The 24,927-nt window shown below is 28.9% G+C and overlaps 2 protein-coding genes across 3 annotated transcripts in view; one reads left to right on the forward strand and one right to left on the reverse strand.

Annotated features, from left to right (window-relative positions):
• Positions 1 to 24,927, forward strand: part of LOC107441687 (very long chain fatty acid elongase 7) — a 120,456-nt gene that overhangs the window by 13,579 nt on the left and 81,950 nt on the right. The window lies entirely within an intron of this gene.
• Positions 447 to 22,355, reverse strand: LOC107439653 (uncharacterized). 2 transcript variants are annotated; one of them, XM_043048014.3, is made up of 6 exons: positions 22,255 to 22,355; positions 8,508 to 8,566; positions 8,376 to 8,398; positions 7,624 to 7,803; positions 3,794 to 4,060; positions 447 to 2,995 (listed from the first exon to the last, which is right to left on the reverse strand). In XM_043048014.3, exons 1-6 carry the CDS (start codon positions 22,293 to 22,295, stop codon positions 2,453 to 2,455), a joined length of 1,113 nt encoding a protein of 370 aa, XP_042903948.2. In that variant the 5' UTR covers positions 22,296 to 22,355; the 3' UTR covers positions 447 to 2,452. The 2 variants fall into 2 exon arrangements, with proteins under 2 accessions (XP_042903948.2, XP_015907809.3); XM_016052323.5 differs by lacking the exon at positions 22,255 to 22,355 and adding an exon at positions 19,051 to 19,209.

Raw genomic sequence — 24,927 nt, forward strand, 5'->3', positions numbered from 1 at the left:
TGCAATAAGTTGTTTCTGTGTATAGTGGAAACTAAAGTACTAAAAAGTACTGAAGCACTGTATGGAAAAATATTAAGGAACTATCTGATTTAAGAATGTCACAATTAAAAAATTATGAATTTAAGCATCAAATCATTATATTGCCTCAAGATTTTAAACTAAATTTGTAGCTTTTGACCTCATATTTCGCATTTAAAGTATATGCGTTGAATTATGCAATTCAGAAAGTAGTTTATTGTAAGTATTTTGTATTTATTCATTGTACAATTAGTCGATCTTTCTTGACGAACATATCAATTTACCATTAATGTAAACTAATTAATAAATGGGAAATAGTTATATGTTTCAGATGTGAAAAATATAATTTAACTGGAGCAAATTGTTTTAAAAACTTTTGAGAAGTTTCTAATTTTTATATAAAAAACACATTAAAAAGTCTACATAAATGCAAAAGAAAAACATTTTTATTAAAAATTACAACTAACATTTCTGCAAGTTGCATTGTGTAACAAAACATATCACATTTTAATATACTACATACGCACACAAAAATGATCACAAATAAGTTAATTTACAAAGTTTTTTCAGGATTTAAATTAACAAGTGTGTAATCAGAATTTTTCATTGACGTTCTTTATTTGTAATCTTTTGGAATGAAATGAAAACTTTTATTCTTAATACAAACAAATTTTTTATGTATTTGATTATTAATAAGCTTGCTATATACATATTATACGAAATTTACTGTACCAAATAAATTAAGCTACACATATTGCAATCACTATTGATGCCGAATACTTTTTTGAAAAATGATATAACGAAATGAACGATATCACTATATATTTTTAGAAAAATATGTGAATAAGAAAACTGAATAAAAATTTTCGAGTAAATTGAAAAAACAAACAAACACAAACCTTAGTTTATACAATTTACTTTTTTCTCTCATTAATTCATTTGAAATTTTTTGCATAAAACTAGTATTGTTTTAAAGTTTTTACTTGTTTTTTGATAGAAATATCTAAATCAAACTTTATAATTCAGATAAAAGTCAAATCTTTGGAGTCATAATAAATTTAATATACACTGTGTAAAAGCATGATAAAATATGTATGAAAAATATAGATTACATTTATAAAATAAGCAAAGTATATAATTCATTTTGGTTTTGATTAATTTAATTAAACATTTAAGGCAATTTAACGTAATTTATTAAGTATTTTGTACGCTATTCATCATTTAATTAATGTTATTTTATTAAAAGCTATTTTATTTATCTGAATCTATAGTTACATAAATCTAAATACTATTCAAACAAATTTAAAGTGTAAATAAGTGAATTCAATTCGCTATAAAATTTAAAAAAATAGGATATTGAAGGTATTTATAAATTTTTTTTTTAAAAATATTGATTATTTTTATAAAAGAAATATGCCACTTGTTTTGTATTAATTGTACAAATTAATTGTAATTGTACAATTAACAATTACAACAGTATATTGCACAATTAATTGTAATTTTATTTTTTTATCAATTCATTATTTAAGCAATTAAGGGTATAATTTGAATAAATTTTAATACAAAATTTCTAAATATCGGAACAAATTTCGTTATTGGTATTATCGTCATTAGTAAAACTGTTTACATTTTAGTATTAAAATGCATACTAAAAGTTTCCAAGTAAGGTTTTCAAACTAATTCAAAATCTTCTATTTTTATCACTATTTGTAATCAGACATAAAGAACTTCAAAAATAGCACATTATTTTACCAAAACTTAAACTAAGCTCAAATCAGTTTTAAGTTGGCAAAAGGGAATCATTATGATGGTACATTCAAGCATTTATGACGTTCAAATTTATTGCTATCTTTGTTAAGTGTTTAGTTTAACCATTTTAACAAATAATTTTCTTTCTTTATACACCATCGTACAATTTACTTATATATTAATAGGGTTTAATTGGTTTTCGTGATATAACAACATGGTTTATTTCCTAGTTCAAAATAATTTAAAACAATAAAATAATACAATAACAAAATAATTGTATAATATTACAGATTTACATATAGAACTTTTTTAGTAATTTGGTTGATTAATTTATAAAGTGTCAAAGTAAAATATGATTTAATTTTATTAACATTATTTATTGAATGTCTTTTAAAAATTTTTAAAATTAATAAAGCGTCAACAGTAATCACATTTAATTAATTAAATGTTGAAAACGGAAGATAATTTTAAATGTAATTTTGATTTTTCAATGTTAGTTTTCATACTTCTTTACTTCAAATTATGTATTAGTGTAATGTGTGAATAAATGTTTTCGGTGTTCCCATTTCAATAAATATTTTTTTTAATGTTAAAAACTTAAAACTCTTCAAATTGAATTTCTTGTAATGAAGATTCCTAAGTGCACACTTGTCATTATTGTTGGCCATTTAAAAATCTAAATTAATTAAACATATCGCTGCCTTGGCGCTGATTGTTGCGGGTATAGATGTTGTTGTGGTGCTACAGCTTGTTGCTGTTGGTGGGCGTATGCTCTTTGTGCTTGTAAAGCCTGTGCTTGATGTGCTTGTTGCTGTTGAGCACCATAACCATACTGTACTGGTTGTGCTTGTTGAGCTTGAACAGCCCTGTATGCTTGTTGCTGTTGTTGCTGGTAGCTTGGTCTAGGTTGAGGTGCATAAGCTTGGTGAGGTGCTGGTTGAGGTGCATATGCTGCGGGTTGAGGTCGGTGTGCTGGTGGCTGAGGTCTAGGTTGTTGATACACAGCTGGTTGAGGTCTAGGAGCATGTTGTTGGTAAGATGCTGGTTGAGGGGATTGCTCTCTGTAGGCAGGTCCTAAACCGTAAGTGGCTGCCGGTGGCTGGTGTTGGTCTCGGTGACCCCCTTGTGTCTCTTGGGGAGGGACGAAAGGATCTCCAACAGCGTAGTTTTCAGGGTAATATCTTTGGGCATAGACGACAGTGTTGTTTGGTCCTTTTTGTTCGAGTTCCTAAAATTAAGGAAAATGATAATTTTAAACAGGTATTAAAATAATTTTAATGATTTGAGGAATCGCTAATGTAATGAATGTCTGCCCTATTTATTTGTCTTGACACTTGAATTAGTTTTTAAACCCTAATAGCAATCAAGAACAACATGGTAATTTTTAAATAAAAATTAACGTTTTTTTATAAAGTCTTTGATTATGTTTTCTATTGAATACAGCCATATGATTCGATACGAGCAAAAAATTAATGGGTGTATGGGTGGAGATTTTAATGACACAAACACTGGGATCTGCTATATTGTGCTAAACGTAAACGATATTAATTTCTCCGAATAAGGAAGTTAAAAGTAAACCAAGTTTGATACGAAAAAAGAAGGAATACACCAAAAAGAAGGAGAAATCATTAGGGTACATCGGGAGTACCTTTTGAGAGAGCAAGTATAGGATGTACAACATCTAGTGTTAATACACATAGACAAAGTCCAATTTCTGGAAGAGAGAAAGCAATAACGTTAAAGAAGAATATGTTACTAAGACCACAATCCTTATTATTACTTCGATACTATCTTTATTAATCAGGTTTGTCACCTTATATGTTAAGTTATCTATGTTAAGCTAATCGATGAATTTAATAATGTTATAGAGGAATATGTTTCGTGACATTTTGAAAACAGCCGAAAAAAATATGTCTTGTTAGAAGCTCGTTTTTGTTTATAATAGAATCGACTTTTTTTTTTTATCGAATTTACTATATTACTACTATATATGTTTCTTTTTTCAAATTATGATGAGATTCCTTACCTTGTTGAGATAGTCATTGACGAAGAAGAACTTGTTGGCATTTGAGCAGATGCTTTGATCTTCTGGGACGCAGTTAAGATGAACTTGATGGAAAACGGTACCTGCTGGACACATCATTGAATGTTTTTGACCTGATACGCAGTAATGGAAGGCTTGGCAACCTACGTCACTGTCTGCGTAATAACCATCTTTGTTGCTGCATTCGAATTTTGATTTTTCTAAAAGCAATTGGAGAGGGTGTGGGCCTTCTTCTTTTTCTTCCTCATCCTGTTTGTGAAAGAAAAATATCATTTGAGTTATTTTAAATATTGTGTTGACATCATTATTGTTCGTATCATTATTTTTATTTTTAGGAATTGATAAGTTATAACACCAAAACATATTTTGTCGCAAATCAATTTTTACGGCGTTTAAGTTTTATTACTTTAGTTATTAAAAATTATTTCAGTCTAATTTTATCATTAAATTTTATTATTTTTATCAAAAAGTTTTATTATTACAAGAAGAACTAGCTCCGGCTTGCAGGGTTCGCTAACTCTTTAATAATTTCGCTAATTCTTGTCACTAACTCTTTGATAATATTTAAAGAATTTTAAATCAGATAAGAATCCTCTACTTTAATTCAACTGGCTTTATTATTTTTTTTTAATGAGATGATGAACTGTAGCAATTTATCGTTAAAGTTCATTCCGTTTTAAAAACATAATTTGAATTTATTTTAATTTATAAAAAATATATTTTAGTAACCTAATTTACAAAATTTAAAGTTTAATAGCACCAAATTAATTTAGAAAAATCATAAGGTGCATTTTTTTTATTTTTTAATTACAGGCTGTAATAGTTTAGTGACTATAATAATCCATTAGTTATGTTTGTTTTTAGCTATTCTTGTGTGATGACTAATCAAAAGTCATATTTCTGAAAAACGTGATGTGCATCTTAATTCGTGGGCTATAAACACATTTATGAAAAAAAACCATATTCAGCTATTTAATATATAAAATCTGTCGGATGAATCTAAATATAACTAAAGATTTAAATAAATTAATTGCATAAGCTTTCTTTCAGCAGAAATGTAGGAATGTAGTATACCACTGAATGTAACAAACACGCGGAAGAATACTGCAAGAGTTCGTTGATCTATTCAGTGTGTTTTAATGTGCAACAAAGCTAAACACAGGTTTTATGGGGCCCATGAGATATTTTAATACGGGCTCATTATTTGAAACACAAAAAGTCTTATGATCACATAATTGTAAGATATTTGGTAAAGCTTCTTTGCAAAGTGTCATTCACACTTTGATCTTTGGGATACCTATTTTCATAAAGATACTGAAAGATCTATTAAGTTTCATTAGGCCCATGATTTAAAGAGCAAAAAGTCTTATGGTCACATAATTGTGAGATATTTGGTAAAGCTTCTTTGCAAAGTGCAGTTTACACTTTGATCTTTTGGATACCTATTTTCATAAAGATACTTAAATATTATAATTTTCATAGCTCCTTACAGCTTATTTCTGTTGTAAATCTAATTGTATTAAATTGGTTTATAATATTTATTTTATATAAAATGAATTCTCTACAATTAAAAACTACTTAAAAACACTTCTTAAAAAGTCGGGGCCCTGCGCTGCAAGAATTCCGGATCAAATTACAATAATACTGGTGCTCAGGGTGCAGGTTCTTTTTACCGTAAAATCCATTTTCATCAGAGCTCAAAACATCTGATGCACCGTAACTTTTATAGCAATTATCACCGAAAATCTATGAATTAAATTAATTTAATAAATATTACTGTAAAAATTACAGTGTAATATTTTATGGTAAAAAGGGATCTTAACGCAAATATGGATTTTTCGGTAAATATAGATTTTACGGTTAAATGATTTTTATCGATGATGCACAAAACGTGCCGATGCTTTATACCGTAATTTGATATGAAATTTTTTACAGTGTGGGTAATTGTTCATGTATCACCCTTTCTGAATACGACTTTGATCTATGGAATATATTTGATAAGAAATTTTAAATTCATACTGTATCCACGGAATGTGATTTAACAATATTCGATATAACTCATGATTAAAACGGAACAGTCATTTCACAATGATTATGAATGACTCAAAATCAATGTTAAATGAATGTTCCGTCTTATTTATTGTAAATCGTTTTCGGCTCGCCGTTTTAAAAATAAAAGTTTTCATTACAGAACAGAACAATTCATCAAGTTATCTAACAAGCAAGATGAAAAACGCCTTTCACTTTCTCAAATTCATTCTTCATTCAAACGAGTCCTGAAGCTCTCACTTAGGAATTTCAATTTACATTTCCCATGTTTAGAAACTCATTAAAAAAACGAGTGCGACAAATTGTTCCATGATCCATCAGTCGATGTTGACTGCCTGTCTTTTCACACTGTGCGACTAGACATGTGAAGAACATAATCGTAATAAATCTTAACGCACAATAGAGATCAATTTCCTGTACTTATTATCGTTTGAACAATGTAACTCACAGCAAAAGATCTGGTTTATCAGATTGTGGCGACCCCAATTTCTAATTTTTTCCCTTTACAAATCGGTTTACGTCAAGGGATGAGGGGACACCCACTTTCTTTTCCTTCATGGTTGAACAGATTATTTTCCAGGTAGAATTTAAGAAAAAGAAAATGGCAACTTTCGATTGTCTCGTAAGCTTGACTCTTGACTTGGCACGACATGTGGGTCACTCGCACCACAGAAAAAGGAATTACCTTTTTGTTCCGCGTTTAGATTATGCACCATTCTAGTCTCATTATTGAAAATTAACTGCTTATTTCATTCCCGTGTTACTGGTTTAATACGGATGGAATTTATTTCCACTAAATGCGTGCTGCTTAGTTTAATATACAGAGTTTTCTAAAAGGAACAGCTGGCTGAAAGAATGGAATTTAAATTGGAATTATGACCTGATTTAGAGTTTTTTTTTGTGCTTCATTTAAAATATCAAAAATCTCACAATAAAAATAGAGTTAATTTGAAAAGTGATAGTGCGAATAATAAGGCCTGCTGAAATGAAAACGTGATTTTGAAGTTAGAATTTATTTTTAGTTTTCCCCTTTTTTTTCTTCATCGCATTAAAATGTTAGCTTCAATGAGGATTATATTTTTTTTATTTCTAAATGTATAATAATTTTCATAAATTACACTCTAGACGTAAATAACTATCAAGAATTTAGAGTGGAACAAATCTACAAATTTAACGTTTGAATTTTATGGTCAAACTTCATGTTCAAATTTATTCTGTTTTAAAACTTAACGTTGACTTCTTTTTTTTAAAACTTAACGTTTTAATTCTGTTCTGAAATCCACTGTTTGAATATTTTTCATCACATTTTGAGTTTAAATTACGTTCTAGCAAATGAAGTTTAAATTTCGCACTGTAGCTTCTAAGACTCAAAGTTTGAATTCGGTACTTTTTAAGGAAATTTATATTTCTAAGTAGTAAATGTTGACATAAATAAATCACGGATATTATGAAATTGTATTATTTAATAAAGTAAGAACGATGTTCAAAATGTAATGCTTTTGGTAGGAATAGGTTTTAAAATTTATATTCTCAGAACAGAAGAACAGAATTTTGTTTTCATAGCAAGTCAAAACAAATTTTTGAGTTCTGCTATTTTTTGTTGTTGATATTTTGACGTCTAAGTAGTAAGTATTAGAAACAGATATTTTTTTTTGTTTTAAACTATTAAAAATTGTTTGGTATTAAAAAGAAATTTCTTCCATATGCTTAATAACTTATTAAAAATATTGAAATATAATTTGTGTTGTAATTATAAATCTTACTGGTGCAGATGCATGTTGTCTGGTAGGTGCTGGCCTAGCCGGTTGTGCAGGGTAGTGTTGGGGTTGTTGTTGAGGGTGATAGGCTTGAGGTTGCTGATGCTGAGGTTGTTGCTGCTGCCTGTAAGGTGCAGCCCCGGCATAATTACCTCCGTATGCTTCATAGGACGCTTGCCTTTTTTGCTGTAGTTGAAGAAACATAATTATTAGAAAACGTTTTAGTGGTAATAATTATAAATTTAATTGTATATTAAATTGCTTTTTTTGCTGTAGTTGAAGAAACAGACTTATTAGAAAACTTTTTAGTGGCAATAATTATAAATTTAATAGTATATTAAAATGTGGACGCTTGCCTTTTTTGCTGTAGTTGAGGAAACAAAATTATTAGAAAACTTTTAGTGACAATAATTATGAATTTAATAGTATATTAAAATGCGGACACTTGCTTTTTATGCTGTAGTTGAAGGAACAGAATTATTAAAAAGTTTTTAGTGGCAATAATGAACAATAATGAATGTGAGTGACAATAATGAATAATTTAATAGTACATTAAAATGCGGACGCTTGCCTTTTCTGCTGTAGTTGAAGGAACAGAATTATTAGAAAACTTTTAAGTGGTAATAATTGTACATTTAATAGTATATTAAAATGCGGAATAAAAATAAGACTAATTATTCATTTAAAAATATTTTTAAATTAAATATTTAATGAATCACTCTTATTTTATAAGAACTTACTTAAAAAAAATTACTTACTCTTTCACTTGCTGCAGACAGACCTGGAAAAAAGATAAAACGTAATTAATACAAACCTAATTGCTTGATTAGTGTTTAATTATACTCAATTTATTATACTTATCATTTGAATATTCTAAAAATGTTACATACCCACAGCTAAAAGGAAAAATGCTATCGTAGTGATCCACCTCATCTTGAGTTTAAATATTCTGAAATATTAAAAAAAAAATAAAAATTAGTTTTTATGAAAAATGGTGGTTTTAATGGATTAGATTGAGTAGATTAGATTGTATATAAATCTTAATTGTTCCATACACGTAAAATCTTGAAATTTAATGTGTGTTTTAGAATTTTTTTATAAATAAAAAGTTTTTTTCCAACGCAATTGAAGTATTAAAAATTAATAAAAACGTTTAAATTAATTCAAGGTTTGTGCATTTTTGAACGAAATGTACTCGTGCATTTAAAAATGGGAGAATATAGTTCATACATTTTTGTAAATAGCTTAATATTTGAAAAAAAAGTAGATTTTCAACGCAATCGTAGGGATTAGTTAACGATAGTGAGCAGAGAGTTCTAATAAATTAAACAAAACTAGCAATAAATATTGCAAAGCTACGCTAAGCATTCATGTTTGTTTGTTTTCTTCTTTTTTTTCTAATTTCCTGGTAGAACTTAATGAATAGCACTTTTGACTAAACTACACTGGTTATCATAAATTAAGGAAAATTCACAAAAATCGCGATAACTCAAGAAATTACACATGGAATTTTATGAAACTTACCCACAATATACAACACATAGTAAGGTATTAAACAACATAAAAAGAAATTATCAGACATTAATAGTAGTATAGAAATTAGCACATGTATAAAATAAACAAATTGGAAGTATCGGTTTGCAATAGAAAAAGTACCTTTAATATGGAATATGATTGCCTCTAGAAGCAATACAGCACAAACAGCGATGTGTGATGCTTTCAATTATGCGGTCTATCAGTTCAATAGGAAGTGAGAGCCATTGCTCTTGTAAAGCAGTTGCAAGCGTGGCAAGGGTCTGAGGGGGCGGATTGATGGCAGATACACGCCTCCCTAGAGCATCCCAAACGTGCTCGATAGGATTCAAGTCCGGGGATCGAGCTGGCCACTCCATGCGAGTAATTGTTTCCTGTTGAAGATAATCATCAACAATGCGAGCTCTGTGTGGTCTTGCATTATCGTCCTGTAACAGGAAGCAATCACCAATTGCCCCGGCATATGGGCGCACATAAGCATCAAGGATGTTGTCTCGATAAACCTGAGCATTCACGGTTCCCCTTGGAAAGACATGGAGGTATGTGCGCCCTCCTAAGGATATGCCTCCCCAAACACAGACACTGCCTCTTCCGTATGCATCTCTTTCACGGATGTTTGATGGATGATAACGGGTCCCAGGTTCTCTCCATATCAAATAACGTCTACTGTCACTTTCTAGACTAAACCTGGACTCATCCGTAAAGAGAACAGGCCTCCATTGATCTGACGTCCAGTGGACATGTTGTCGGGCCCACTGCAAACGGTCTCTCCTATGGCGTGATGTGAGCGGCACGCAAATGGCTGGTCGTCTCGCATACAGACCACCTTCGTGGAGCCTTCTGCGCACAGTTGACGTTGACACCAACCTTCCGGTGGCTGCAGCAAGAGAGGATCTAAGATGTGTCGGAGTAGCGGTTCTATTCCTGCGTGCACTTAATGTCAAATATCGGTCATCGGCACTGGTCGTAACAGTTGGCCGTCCTTGACTGAACCTCCTAGATGCCGAATCTGTGGTTTGAAATTGCCTCCAAAGTCTATGAACCACAGATGGACTCACATTTAGCCATCTGGCCACTTCTGATTGACTCTGCCCTGCCTCTAGTCTCCCGATGGCTCTCCATCGTAGTTCTTCAGGCAAATGATGCCTAGAGGTCATTATTACGAATTGGCTATCTCAGATTTTCAATGTCGCAATCACAGTAAAATTTGTGTGCATTCTCTCAAACTTGGACTTTTATGCTCCAGGCAGATGACGTAAGCCGAGTGCAGCGCCACTAATTTGCATATTGCAATTTTACTCAGCTACTCTTAGTGGACAACATATGCAAATTTTGCACGGTTTGGCTTACTTTTGAAAGAGTTATCGCTATTTTTGTGATTTTTCCTTAATTTATGATAACCAGTGTATATCGTTACAGAATAAAATTTTCGAGATAGATTCCAGGAAATGGTATGGTACTAAATTACCGTTTCATGCACGGAGTCACGCAAGGTGTATTCAATATAGTTAACCTGCTCGGTTAGTAAAATTATCGAATTATGCTTAAGAACTCACCGAATTTGTCATGAACAGAGTTATACTGTCTCTAATAAGTTTCAATTTTATACCGAAAGAAGCAGAAGCTATAAATAAAAAATTCTGGGAGTTTTTGTTGAATCAATTTAACGTTTTGCTCACAGCTGGTATACAATTGATGGTTTAGAACAGCAGGTGCTAACAAGCACCGTAGGCAAAAGGTTAAATCAATCTGATTAAAGAAAGAAAAATGATTTCGAATGCGAAGCAATGTCTCTCATTTCTTCCACAGTATATCTTGGTTTCGGAAAAAGCAAATTTCTTTTAATGTAACTATGAAAGACTCGATTGAAATTAGATGTTATTCCTGGTGACACTGTCATTAAAATATACCGAATTTTTTTGAAAAATAGTAAATTCTTTTATTAAATTAAAATTATAATTGACTGACATAAAATTGTATTACATATATAGGCAGCAATTAAATGAAATCGAGTAAGATGAATTTTAATTTGATTTATTTTTGAAGTAGATGTTATTAAAGTTTATTGCATTAGCATAAAGGCTTATTTATTTTATATGCGTACTAGCGGACTCCCTGATCGCTGCACTCACCTAATTCAAGAATTATTTCCTTGGATCTTTTCGAATCGCTACGCAATCCGATCTCGCTATTTGGATACTTCCGTATTTCAGGATACATAAGCTGAGTAAAAGCAGTCAAAACTACCTGAATATGGTAAAATTTACTGTGATTCTGTTTATATGGGAACACCAAAAACACTGCAATTTTTACCGCAGCGCTTTGGTAATGATTTTGGTTAGAGTAACAATAAAATATAGTTTTATAATCTATGTTAAAATTTTCTAAGTGTGGTAAAAATTGGTAATTTTAACATGATACCTTGGAAAATGACATAAAATCCATCTATTTGAAATTTACTTTTAACTTTTGCATTTTTACCACATGTGGGGTAATAAAAGCTATAATTTGGAAAACCAGAATTTCTGGTAATGCTTAACTCTTTAAATGAAAACCGTTACCATATAAATAGTTTAAGTGTTTTATATATTGAAGTTGTAAGTGTATTATATAGTTTAAGTATATTATGTATAGAAATGTCTTTACAATGCAGTATGGTAATTTTACCAGAACTTTTTTCTCCGCGTAATTTGGATGATTCCGTATTTTTATATAGTATTAATTATTCAAAAGACTATTATAATATTGAATAAAGGTTAATTAAATGAAATATTTCAGAAATATATTCTTCAGATATTTTGCTATTGTCCAATATTCTAAAATTTATTTTTATCTGTTTATCAGTTTTCATCAAGGATTTTCCTTGTCAAAGGAAAATAAAACCTAAAAGTGTAAAAATGTTAGTTTACGTCAAAAGTAATTTTGAAACTAAACTGTTTCCATTCCCTATAAATTATTTATGTCCGGGCATAAATTAAACGCCAAGAAATGACATTTTATTTTTTCCGTATTCAGTCAACGTGAACAATTTAATTCTGACACGCAATATATATATTTTTTTTTGTTGAGAAAAATGTGTCTTTCACTTTTCAAAATGTAGCTTGAAGGAAGGTAGGAAATATTGATGCTTTCGAAGTTGATTTATGTGCAAGACATATTTTACACGAAGCGCTTGTGACATTACTTTTATACCGGAAACATTATTACAAACCCTTCCATTAATTTGCGAAAATGTGGTTACATATTATGAGGCATTCTTGCAAAATATATTGCGCTGTTTGGAAAGTAATTTCGTTTTTGTTTTGACTTTTATTTATTTTTTTGTGAAAAATAAAGGAGATTTTCTCATGGTGAATAAATAGTTTACTGAATCATATAATTTATAATTTTATGAAAACTATTAAAAATTTAGAATGAGAACTATTAAAAATTGTTGCTCGCATAATTTTAGCTTTTATTCAGTAAAAAATATAAGTGATAAAAATAGTTTAAAAAAGTGAGATAAAAGATTACTTTAAGATTAGGTGACAATACCCCTTATTTTAAATGAATATATTGTTTTAAAACCATGTAGTACTATATTCATATTATTTTGAAAAGTATTAAGAATTGTGTAATGAAAGCTATTAAACTGTTCTTTTTCATGTAACTTAATTTTGTGAAAATAAAGAGTATTTTTTTTAGTTCAATAAATGATACATATTATCATATTATTTAAAAACTAAGCGACGATTTCATGAATAGTAAATTTAAGTAAGATTTAATTCATTATTCATTAATTCAAAAAATCTGTTACAAATGTAGTTTCAAAAAATTAAGAATTTCTACCCGTAATTTATAGCTTTCAATTAGTAAAAACTGAAAGTACGTTTTTTTTTAGTTTAATAAGGCGTCTATAATGATAGATGTTCTTATCATAATTGAATAATAGAAAGATACTTTTCATGAAAAAAATATTTTAAAAGCCTACTCAAGTAGTATTTTAAAAAGTTTTAGGATTTTTCATACAGAAAACATATCTAAAGTACATTTGCTGATCACACTGATTTTCTTTCCAGCTGTTCTTCTTAGCTTTGGAAATCATTTACAAAATTTATTTTGCACATTTCAAAGCAATAATTAAGTTATTAACAATCAAAAACTTTCATCTCAATTTTGAATATGTTACCAAGTTCTATTAATCTGAGCTTTGTTTGCTGTAAAAGATAGCTTTAATTTTAAACTTTAGTTCTTAATCTGAAACCGTAATATTTGTGTTTTAAATATCTAATATTTAAATATTACATTTAAAAATTAAAATAAAATTTTATTATTCTAAGTTTCGAAATAACTCAGTATTTTATAAGTATTTGTTTAAAAAAAAATTTATTTTCCGAATTAGAAATCATAGTCAGAGATTATTTTTTTAAAAATGATCTTTCAACTGTATTCCTGATGACGCATTTGGCGAAATTTTTGTGATTCTTTAACAAAAGTAAAATTTTTTTGCCAAAATTTAGGTAATCAGTAATTAATATCTCTACAACCAAAGCAATATTTTATTTTATTTTATAATCGTCGGTGAACAACTAACCGAATTCTCAGTTTATGACTTCTAATGTTCAATTCCGTATCCTTGCAATTTTGAACCCGATCCGGAAGACAAAAGAACTCCTGGATCAAGTATTGGGAGAAATTTGCCTGCGTGGAGGTCCTTTTGATAGAACTAACCCTCAAATGCATTGCATAGATAAGAAAACCACGAAAATCTCTCACGGTTAGCCTGACGAAAAGGGGATTCTAACCCATAATCAGTCTGGGATTTTGAATCCGGATCACCTCACTGGGAGGCGAGTGTTCTATCTCCTGAGTTACCAGGACTTAATCAAAGCAATATGGACATATTTCATGTATACTATTTCTTTACCCCCCCCCCCCCCAAAAAAAAAGTTACCAGATTTGTTACTTGCCAATCAGGCCGAATTCTTTTACAGATAGTTTTTTTTTAATATATAAAATTTATTTTGTCTATTTCAAAGTCAAATTTATAAATTATTGGATACTTCGAATTTCACTTTAAATGGTGACTAAGTTCTATTCGTCACAAAATACGAAGCTCTATATTGGATTTTAAGGTTTGTTTCAATTTAGAGCATGTTAAATGATAACTATAATCTTTGCGTTTTAAGAAGCTAAAACGTGAAGGTATAATTTCATAACTAGAATAAAAAGTCTATTTTTTGGGTTTTAAATTTCAAAAGCTCACATATAACTCCGCATTTTGCGAGAATTTTTAAAACAATATCCTAATTATGGAATTAGAAATATAACGATAAATCGTTGGAAATTTATCTTTGATCATTAGTATCTTTATGCTTATACATTTTAAAAGAAATTTGTATTGCTGTAATTCATTATTACTTATTTGGTGATTTTTCTGCAATTCTTACATTTTTTTTAGCTAATCTTATATATTCACACAATCAAAAAAAATTTTTTTATATCGATTATTTCTTAATCTTAGAAGTGTAAGTGTTAAAAAAATTCTGTCTGATTTACAAGTGACAATTTATTGTCCTCCCTTTTTAACAAATATTTTAATAATACTCCTTGAATATATTGTTATAATGTTACTCGGTAATTGATTGATTTGAATAATAACGATTCATCAGAAAATCCATAATATTTACTTCTTTATTAATCTGAATAACTGGCAAAGATATCTTTTTGTATTGAAAACAGATAATATGCTTTATTTATGTTAAAAGTGCATATTGAGAAAAATGACTAGAATTTGTTTATAGAAATCACGTATTGAGAATATTATAGGCTTACTAACGCTAACACTCAACTAAATCAAACGAAGCGAATCAAATGATAATGGTTGCAGTTTAGAACATAAAAAAGCTACTTAAGAATTTGAAGCATTTAGTTAATGGCTTTCTTTGTCAGTTAAATTTTAACGGAAAAAATTTTATAATACTTTTTTGCGTGACTGCTCAGTTGTTCAAGGTAATAAAAATATTTGTGTTAACATGTTTTTCGTAGACATGTGAAATGATTTTAGAAGACTTTAACATGGAGAAAAAAAATTGTCATTTCATTCATTTCTTCTAATAGTTATTTAAACCATTAAAGTATTATATTTTGAACAAATTTCATGGCATATTTTACGAAACAAAATGATATATTTTGATTAATAATTGAAACAAAAAATTAAATATTTATTGGAACAAAAATTATGCGCATCTTTTGTTTGTCAATGGCAAAATGGAATAAAATAATGCGGATGAGATGAAATGGATGAAGTAGTTCAAAAAATTGAAAAAACTGAATTGTAAATTGAAAAAAAAAATCCCTAGTTATTGAATTCAGATGAAGCAGGATTACTTATTGAAACAATTTATGTAATCTCAATGAAGCCTGAACTTTTCAGCAAATGAAACATGTTGTCCAAGAACTTTGCAATGTGCAAAGCAAACATGTTAATGTATGTTAAACATATTGAGGCAATATGTGAAGCTATCTGCCATATTTACATGACTATGTCACTCTAAAATACTGTCTCGCAACTACGAGATGAGCCCTCATTGAGATCGCTATCAGGAAAGACGGGGGCTCATTTTCTGATTGCAAATTAGTAATGATTTTATTCCCATTTCTAGAAAAAGAAGCAAAATATCATTTTGGTAATGACTTAATGGATCTCACGAAATTAGTAAGGTCAGTTTATTTTATAAAATTCGAATGGAATGAAATAGGAATGAAAGGAGACAGGAATGAAATGAGATAGGAATGAAATGAGATAGGAATGAAATGAGATAGGAATGAAATGAGATAGGAATGAAATGAGATAGGAATGAACGAAGATAGGAATGGAAAGAAATAGGGAATGGAATGTGATAGGAATGGAATGAGATAGGAATAGATGGAAGAAACTATATTGTTGGAAATGTTAGATAGAGAGGAATGAAATATTATTTAAATTTAATACAACTATAAGACGGTGTTAAATTAAAACGTCTTAAACTTAGTTACAAGATATCATGTTTTACTTTGACCCAAAATTATGGTTCAGGATACTGATGTTATGGTTTAATGCTAAAATAATTTTTCTAAAAGCACAAGAAAGCTTACATTGGGTACATGTTTTTTTTTAAAAAATAAGATAGGACTTGTTTTATTCCTTAACACATTCTGTATACGGTTTTTTATTGTTATATCTACTAAATAACATACTTTGCTATTCATCATGATGCAAAATATTTATATTATGACCATAATAGATGAAATAGAGCGCAAGCCATTCTTGCATCACTAGTCCAAGAAAATGGGAGACATAATTACTCTATAGTTACTCTTTGTACTCTATAGTTAGATGAAATAGAGGAATGTAGTATTGAATAATTTAAATATCAATTCTTCATTTTTTAACTTCCTGGATAATGTTTCGGTTATTTTTAATTTATAATAATATAACAGTTTGATAATAATGTTTTTTGGTGTTTTATGATATAGTTCCCGTAAAACAATTACTATCTCCATCTCTATTGGACAATTAAAAATAGCTCACAGCATTAACAAATAATTTGCTAAACATAAAAAAATTTCCAACAGGTAATTGACGAACATTATTTACTTAAGCATCTCCAATTTCAATCGAATTCTTTTTTTTCCTTAAAACAATGCATTTGAATTTGACATTGAAATTATAATAAAAATAATAACTGTTTTAGAACAGTAAATATAAGAATAACTATTATACATAATAAAGAATAAAAAATTAAAACTTACATATTTTTATAGTAGTTTCTCGAAAAAAAAAAAACTAATAATAATACGACACACGAGTTCAAAACACGTATCAAGGAATTAGTTAGCGCATGTGCGTTTTTTTCTTCTAATTTTTTAATCCCCTTTGAAAGTTAGTATACATGCACAATATTTACTATTTGATTTGACAAAAAACAAGAGGAAAGAGTTGTTTTTATTTTACCATAGCATCGAGGAAACATACAAGCTTTCAAATTTATTTCATTATTCTAACGCGGAGGAAGAATTCTGAAAAAATTACCGTATTGTATAGTAATGACATTTCTGGTAAGAAAATCATAATCCTGATATTAAACACAAGTATATACGGTATTTAAACCATCCATCTGGTAATTTTTCCGTTCATATGGCAACGGTTTAGCCGAAATTCTGGTTTGCAAAAATTTATTTTTTATTGCGGCCCATTTCGTAAAATATACAAAACTGAACAGAAAATTTATTCAAATAGGTGGTTTTTATGTCATGTTCTAAGATATCATGATAAAATTACCAAATTTTTATGACACTTAAAAATTTCAGTTTAATTGTTAATTTTTCCATATCATTACCAAAACGCTGTTGCAAAAATTACTGAGCTTTTTGGTATTCAAATAGGGCCAGAAACACAATAAATTTTACGATACTCTGGTAGTTTCGGACATATTTTTTTTCCTCAGTGTATTATATTTTTCCATTGTTGAAATATATAAAAAGATTCTATTTATTTTCAATCTCAGAACAAAAAAAAGAAGAAAAAAAAAAGGTTACTATTGCAGAAACCATTTGTTCGTTGAAGCGATTAATACTTTAATCCGAATGTTATACAGCTTTAATAATTTATGGATCACTGAGTTGTTCTGCTTTATTAATATTGAAATTGAGAGCACTTAGAATTGTTTTAATGGCTTGACAGTGACCTTCATATTGTAACGTTTTTTTTGTTTCTTTATTGTTTACAAAAGAATAAAAAAGAAAACGGCGGTAACTGTTGATTTCTACAGTGAAATTCTTACTCGATAATTGAAGTTTTTAAAAATAATATTTTAGGTCAAAGCAATTAAAGTTTTTCTTTTCAGAATCAGGTGCAGATTTATTTTTAGCAGAACTAATTGACTAATTAGAATTGATAAAATGATGGATAAATTATTTATATTTCAATCAGCTTTTGGTGAAATTGTAAGCATATAAGGCATTTATGATCGCAGAAACATGTCATAAATTAAGTATTTTTGACTTGAAATGACCTAGGCAAGTTCCTTAAAAATTGAAGAAGTAGCTGAAACGAGAAAATTTTCAATCTAAAATTGAATATTATTTAAGTTATAGTCTTTTTCATAGACTTTTACAAATACTTTTTGTTTTGAGTTTTTATTTTAATATGAAAATAATTTGACAAAAAGTATCTTTCGTTATCAGCTCAGTTAAAGTACAAACATTCTTTTCTTAATTCCTAATATCAGAAATTAATACCGTATAATTAAGTCATAACTATCTGTTCTCAAATATTGGAATTCAATGTCCAATTATAAATTGCAAGTTTAAAGTTATAAACAAACGTTATTTTAATTTTAAGAGTTATAACTCTCAAATTATAAATGTAAGATTAATAAGAGCTTTAAATTTATACTAATTTAAACATTAAGAGTCACGTTTAAATTATTTATATTTCTCTATTTCTTTCTCCTTGTATGATCTTTCCATTATTTTAATTAAATGAAATAATATTGCTTTCGAATTTAAATATTTTTTGAAATGTATTACTTTTTATAACTCTTCGCAAGCATGATAATATATTTAAAAAATAAGCAGTTATAATTTATTTAATTAAAATTACAGATAAATAGTTTATAAATTAAATTAAACACAAGTAATCAAAGTTATAATTATTTTTCACAATATTTTCCTTTTTTTAAAAAAGCAGCCTTGTTAAATTTAAAAGCACCTAAAAGAAATAAAATTAAAAGTTTAAATATTTTTTAAGAATCGAATCGATATTTCAGATCAATTTTGGTGATATCAGAATTTTTATCTACCTTGGATATTTTTTTAATCTAATAGGGAAATAAGGCAGTAACTAATAATTTCATGAATAAAAAATATATCACTTACTATTGTATTCCTAGATTGAGTGCACTCTTTCTAACACAATTCAACGAAACTGAGAGCATTTAGATAAAATTGTCTTTTATATGCCATAGAATAAAATGCATACGGTCCACCAATTAACCTACTTCCTAGTTCAAAAGAGAAAACTAAGGTTGCTCGACCAGAGAGCAGAGGGCGCTTCATTCGTCAATGGTGCGTTATGCTTCAGTTCCAAATATCCAAAATACCCTAATCTTTTTAGGATTTCCTTAACAATTCTTTCAAATTTTTTCTTATTCTTTTTGATTTCAAATTGAACCTTCGCCTTTGGATGTTATTCGAGCAATTTCACGCTTGTGGTTGTGAAAATTTGGGTTAGAGTGTATAATTCTAACTATGCGCTGGTTTAATATTGAAATATTTGTCTGTTTTGTAAAGATAAAAATCAAATTGAAAGACAGTGAAATGTAATAAAATTAACGAATGGAAAATAAAAGATAAATTGTTTCTTCCGGCAAGGCTATTGACGGATTCTCATTTCGACCTCGAATATCCGGAAGGTCGGTTAAACAATTAAAAGGCTGAACTTTATTAATTTAGCATAATGTAAAATTTGTAACCACAATAAGTGTGAAGGATAGGATTAAATGAATGCTTTTGAGAATCTTTTTATGCAATGTCATTAATTGGTAAACCACAAAGCAGACTTAGATGTTTTTTGTTTCTTTTTGTTTGTTTTACCTTGATGTTTTTATTCTAATAAAGTATTAATAAATTTTTTTTATCAAATATACCGTTACCCTTTTCCCACATCACCTTGAAAAAAAATTAATATTCCAATACTCAGTGAGTAATGGGTAAAGTTAGTGGGTAAATACAATTGGTAAAGGGTCAATAAATTTGGTCGATATGCAATACGTTAGAATTATACATTTTTTTGATCCGGGCGTCAACCTCTTACGGATAAACATTTGAGGACTGTTATTACAATAAAACCTTATTCAGGAGTTCAGTGCTAAATGTAACATGCAAGAAGGAAATTAAAATTTGTAGTACGGCGCCATTATTAATTCCTTAATTGGTTTCTCAAAATGTATTAAATATCTTTTAAAAACTATTGAACTGATTTTTTTTTATAAAAATCGAATTTGGGCATTTACAATTATATATATACGTAATTTAGTAATAGATATATTTTTAAATTGTAAGAATTTTAATAAGGCTCACGTTAATTATTGAATATCTGAACAATCAATTAAGTACGTACTTGTGGGAAATGCTAAATGCAAATGTGAGTTTTAACTGAAATCTTAGAAATTTAGTGATTGAAAAAAAATAAATGAAATAAACAATAATTAAAAGGTCATGCCCTAAAATTTAATTACATTCTAAAACTAGTTAAAAAATTATTTTGCATTCTTATTGTAAGATAAAATTACTATGAATAAGATTATTTTGTAAGATAATTGTTATGAATAAGATTACGTTTATTTCAATAAGAAATAATTGCGAGTAAAATTCAATTGACATAAGTAAGAATATTTTCGTTATTCAAGCTGTAAAAAGAGTTTGAAATATGATGATTAGGTATTGATATAATGATGTTATTGATTAGGTTATTTATTGATATGGTTAGATTATTTATTGAAATGATTGATTAGTTATTGATATGATATGTTATTGATAGAAATATTATAATTAGTTGATTTAAGGGCGAAATTGTTTGTTTAAGTTGTGATTTTTTTTCAGCTAATTTACATGAATACAATTTATTATTTAACCATTTTTTATTTTTAAGACTTTTCACGCTACTTTTTATAATTAAAGTGTGTAATATAAATAACCGTTGCTTTTTTTTTACCAGAAATACATTATTTTATAATTCAAAACTTTTTTAATTTAACCAACAATTTGTTTGGAACTTACTAAGTGTTACACTATATAAAATTACGGATCTAATTGTGGTGCAAAATACTGGCACTCTGAGTGCAGCATCCGTAAAATCTATTTTACTGTATAACTTTTTACAGTAATATTTACTTCATTACATTGATTTTGAGAGATTTTACTGTAAATATATTACTGGAAAAATTACGGTATATGAGATTTGTGTTCTTTAACATTTTACAGTAAAAATGGTCTTTACGGTAAAAGGTATTGGCACCCTGACTGCCGGTACATTTTACCGCAATTCGATCTAGAATTTTTTTTCAGTTAAATTTTTGTCAGAAATATTATAATTAAAGCTAGTAATTTTCACTGTAATAGGATGAAAATTCTAGTGGTAGCTCACTAATGTTTCAAATTAACTGGAACTTTGCAACTATTTAGGTTTTATGAAAAAATCTGAAATTCCTGATTAAAGGTTAATATTTAGAACTTTATATTTCTAAAATATCATGGTGGTTAGATAGGGGAGTGTCGGGCACCTCCTCCCAGCGGGTACCCTCGCCCACTGTCAATTTCATATGTATAGAATATTTTTAAGTCAATGGGCTATCGGACATTAATTGTTATATTAAAAAAAGATTATTTTCAAAGTTTCAAGTATTTATGTTTCAAGTATTAATGTTGTATAAAATATGTTGTATCAAGTATAAAATATGTTGAATACAGTAGTCATGAAATTAAAAAAAATTGGTTGAATGTTTCGATTAAATGTTTTCATTCGGTTTATCTATTGTCAATACATTGGTCATTTTCATTTACACCTGAAAAAATAGTAAAAAAACATAGTTTTTGTAACTGGGCGGGGCTACCCGACACATTTTGAAAGGAGCTGAAAAAAATGTTTTTTTAAATTTCTATTTTTTTAAGTTAAACTATTCTTTTTTTGGTTTCTTCTTTTTTGCATTAATTACATGATAAAACAATAGAAACATACAAAAATATTGTTATTACTCAATATTATACAGAAATTTAAGCAATACTCCTTAAGTGGGCAGGGCTACCCGACTCTCCCCTACGTTTTGTATTGCCAAGATAAAATTAATAATGAAATAATTGTGTTTCCATTCTTGATGTTTTTTTTATTAAAAAATAGCCAAGTTTACTTGCCAAGCGTGGTAATCGGTTAAGCGCAGTAGCAAAAAGTGGCATTTTAAATTCTTTGAAACTGTTTCCTCAAGAAGGTGAAATAATATACATATAAATATTAAAACTTTTGCAATGTGCTTTAATGTGTTAAATATTACATATATTATGATAGATTACATATTTTATAAATACCTGAAGTTTAAATAACGTAACGATATTTTTAAATGATACATAAGGAAGGAAATTAAAATTCCTTTTCTTGTAAGCGGTCCAGCCCAACAATGCTATCTGACGAAATCCAATGAATAATCGGGGAAGTAGCAATATGTCATCAATTATCCAATCTCTTACCTCAAGATAGAAAGTGAAGATAATTTCTAGTAATATCTTTAATGAAATGCCTTTTATCATTGTTTTTATCACGCAAACAACAGAAAATATTGTTCTTCGTTTGTAATAAGTAGGTGTTGATAAATGGTGCAAACTGTTCAGTCGTTTTTCCTCAATTCTTCTTGGGTTTGGTTTCAGTTTTGGATTGAGTTACAACTTTCGAGAAGGAAGCTGAATTGAGGATAAAAAGAAATTGCTTTTTTATTTTTAAATAAGTACAATCTTAACTAAGTAGATGGGTGGTATAATTTTTAAAATTTATTTTGCAGTTATTATCGCTGTTCTATAGAACTTCGCCTTTTATACTTTTTCCACACCTTATTCAAGCGATGTGAAATAATACAATATGGTTTTAAATTACATTAATTTATTAAATATTTAGGTTAGTTCAAGGGAAATAGACGTTTTGAGAAGTAATTATTTTACCTTCAGAAAACGTTTTTTTTTTCACTTGTAAATTTATTAATCTTTTTAAAACAGTATTTATAAATAGTAAATCTAGCAGTGTTTAGCAGTATATTGTAATATTAATAGGTGACCAGAGGTGACCCAGGTTCGAATCCCAGCTATGGTTGGTCGATACAAATTCTACTCCCTGATCGCACTGACCACAGTGCTATGATAAAATATCTTCAGTGGTAGATGGATCATGGGTTAGAATCTTCTTGCCGTAGGGTTAACCATGGAAGGGTTGGGTGGTTTTTCTTTTCATGTAACGCAAATGTGGGTTAGTTAAGTCATCCACAAAGGCTCGTTTGACCTAATGGTTGATCCAAAAGTTCCCTTGTCTTCAGGATTGGGTTCAAAATTACAGGGCTATGGAGTTGAACGTTAAGTCGTAAACGCAGAATTGGGCCGGTTGTTCAACGCCGTTTATAAAATGAAATAAAATAGTTTTCAACACACTTTAAATTTCAATTAATTTCACACAATCTTTAATAGTACTAAGCTTCTTTATTACAGTCTTGTGCATCATTTTACTATTTTTTATAAGGAAAACTTGCTGAACGACAAATAAAATGTTTTCGTGTTGATTATTTTATAAATTCCTTTTTCGCTTTTCATCTTGATGAACCAGATTCATTCTGCGCATTCTATACCCTCTGCTCGTTTGATACTTCATCCTGCTTTAGTCAGTGCTTCGACAAAGCATTTTTTTGTAATGTTCTACTATGATTCAATTAGCGCCATCAAAATAACAGTTTGAGTTATCCCCGTTTTTGTTCCTTATTTATCGTGTAATGAGGAGATGAGTCAATTCTGATTCTAAAGTTCTTGACAAAAACATATTTGTGCTAGTTTTTGATTCGAAAACTCATGCTTTGTTACTGAAACCAGAAAACTGCGAAACTCCATTATGGTGAGTTCTTGATAGCAAGAAATACTCTAAATGAGAAGGCGATGAATGGATACATTTAAGTTTGATGCTGCTTCAGAATTCAAAATATAAACTCTATATCATAACTATTTTAATACTTGCTTCCTGAACATTTTTTTTGTAACCGGTCTTTTCTTTTCAAAGCAAATACTTGTTGAAAAATTGAAGATAAGCCCTTGTCTGTAGCCGTCCGCAATCATCGAGATTAATTGCACGTTCAAGAAGTCTCTTGATATCCATCCATTGAATTGTCATGAAGTACTTCCCTGCTGCACCCTCTACAAAAATCGTGAGACCATTAATCAGAAAGCAAGACGAATGTCTTCATTCTAAATATGTCATTCGTCTTGCAAGTGCAGAGAATGTCTATCGAATGAAATAATTCGATTTGATGAGGATTAAACCGTGGAACGTGCTTTTGCAGTCTTCAAGTTGGGTTAGTCACGACAAAGGAATTCGTTCTTTGTTTTGAGAGAATTTTCTAAAAGTCACAGAAAGAGATTTTAATCTTTTCATGTTACCAGGCAATTTTTTTTAAATCTAAAGTGTTTTTGTCAAGAATACATGGTTTCTTCACTTTTGATAGAACCTTGCTTTAACTGCTTGGAGGTTATCTGCTTTAGGAAGATATTTTTTAGTGTTAAGAAGTGTCATCCACATTGTGGTTTATCCTAACATTTTGACTTGTTTGAGTGTCTGGTTGAAAGCATCTGTCACATTGACACACAGCTGGAATAAAAGTAACGAGATGTTGTTCGTTGACGACTTCTTGCTACTTGCGAGCTTTAACTTTCTGATTGAGAAAAAAAAGTATGTTCAAAACTATGAGAAAAAGGTAAAATTTACCGTGTTTTTGGCTTTATAGGAACACTAAAAAGCTCGGTAATTTTTACCGAAGCGCTTTGGTGATGATTTTGAAAAAATTGACATTAAGATAGGGTTTGATAATATGTGATAAAATCTGGTAAATGTAATGCAGTTTAGAAATTTTATCATACCTTAGAGCATGACACAAAAACCATTTATTCGTTTAAATTTACTTTGAAATTTTGTATTTTTTACTAAAGGTATGGTAATAAAAACTGTAATTTTTAAAA

Source organism: Parasteatoda tepidariorum, chromosome 1, assembly GCF_982258835.1.
Source record: "Parasteatoda tepidariorum strain Cologne lab strain chromosome 1, Ptep-v5.0, whole genome shotgun sequence".
NCBI lineage: Eukaryota > Metazoa > Arthropoda > Arachnida > Araneae > Theridiidae > Parasteatoda > Parasteatoda tepidariorum.

Excerpts from the sequence above, each read along its gene's own strand:
- LOC107439653 (XM_043048014.3), bottom strand. The coding sequence starts at position 22,295 with ATGTATCATTTAAAAATATCGTTACGTTATTTAAACTTCAG. Across the intron at positions 8,567-22,254 it reads TTACGTTATTTAAACTTCAG|AATATTTAAACTCAAGATGA; the intron begins GTATTTATAAAA and ends TTAATATTTCAG. Across the intron at positions 7,804-8,375 it reads TGTCTGCAGCAAGTGAAAGA|CAAAAAAGGCAAGCGTCCTA; the intron begins GTAAGTAATTTT and ends CTTCAACTACAG.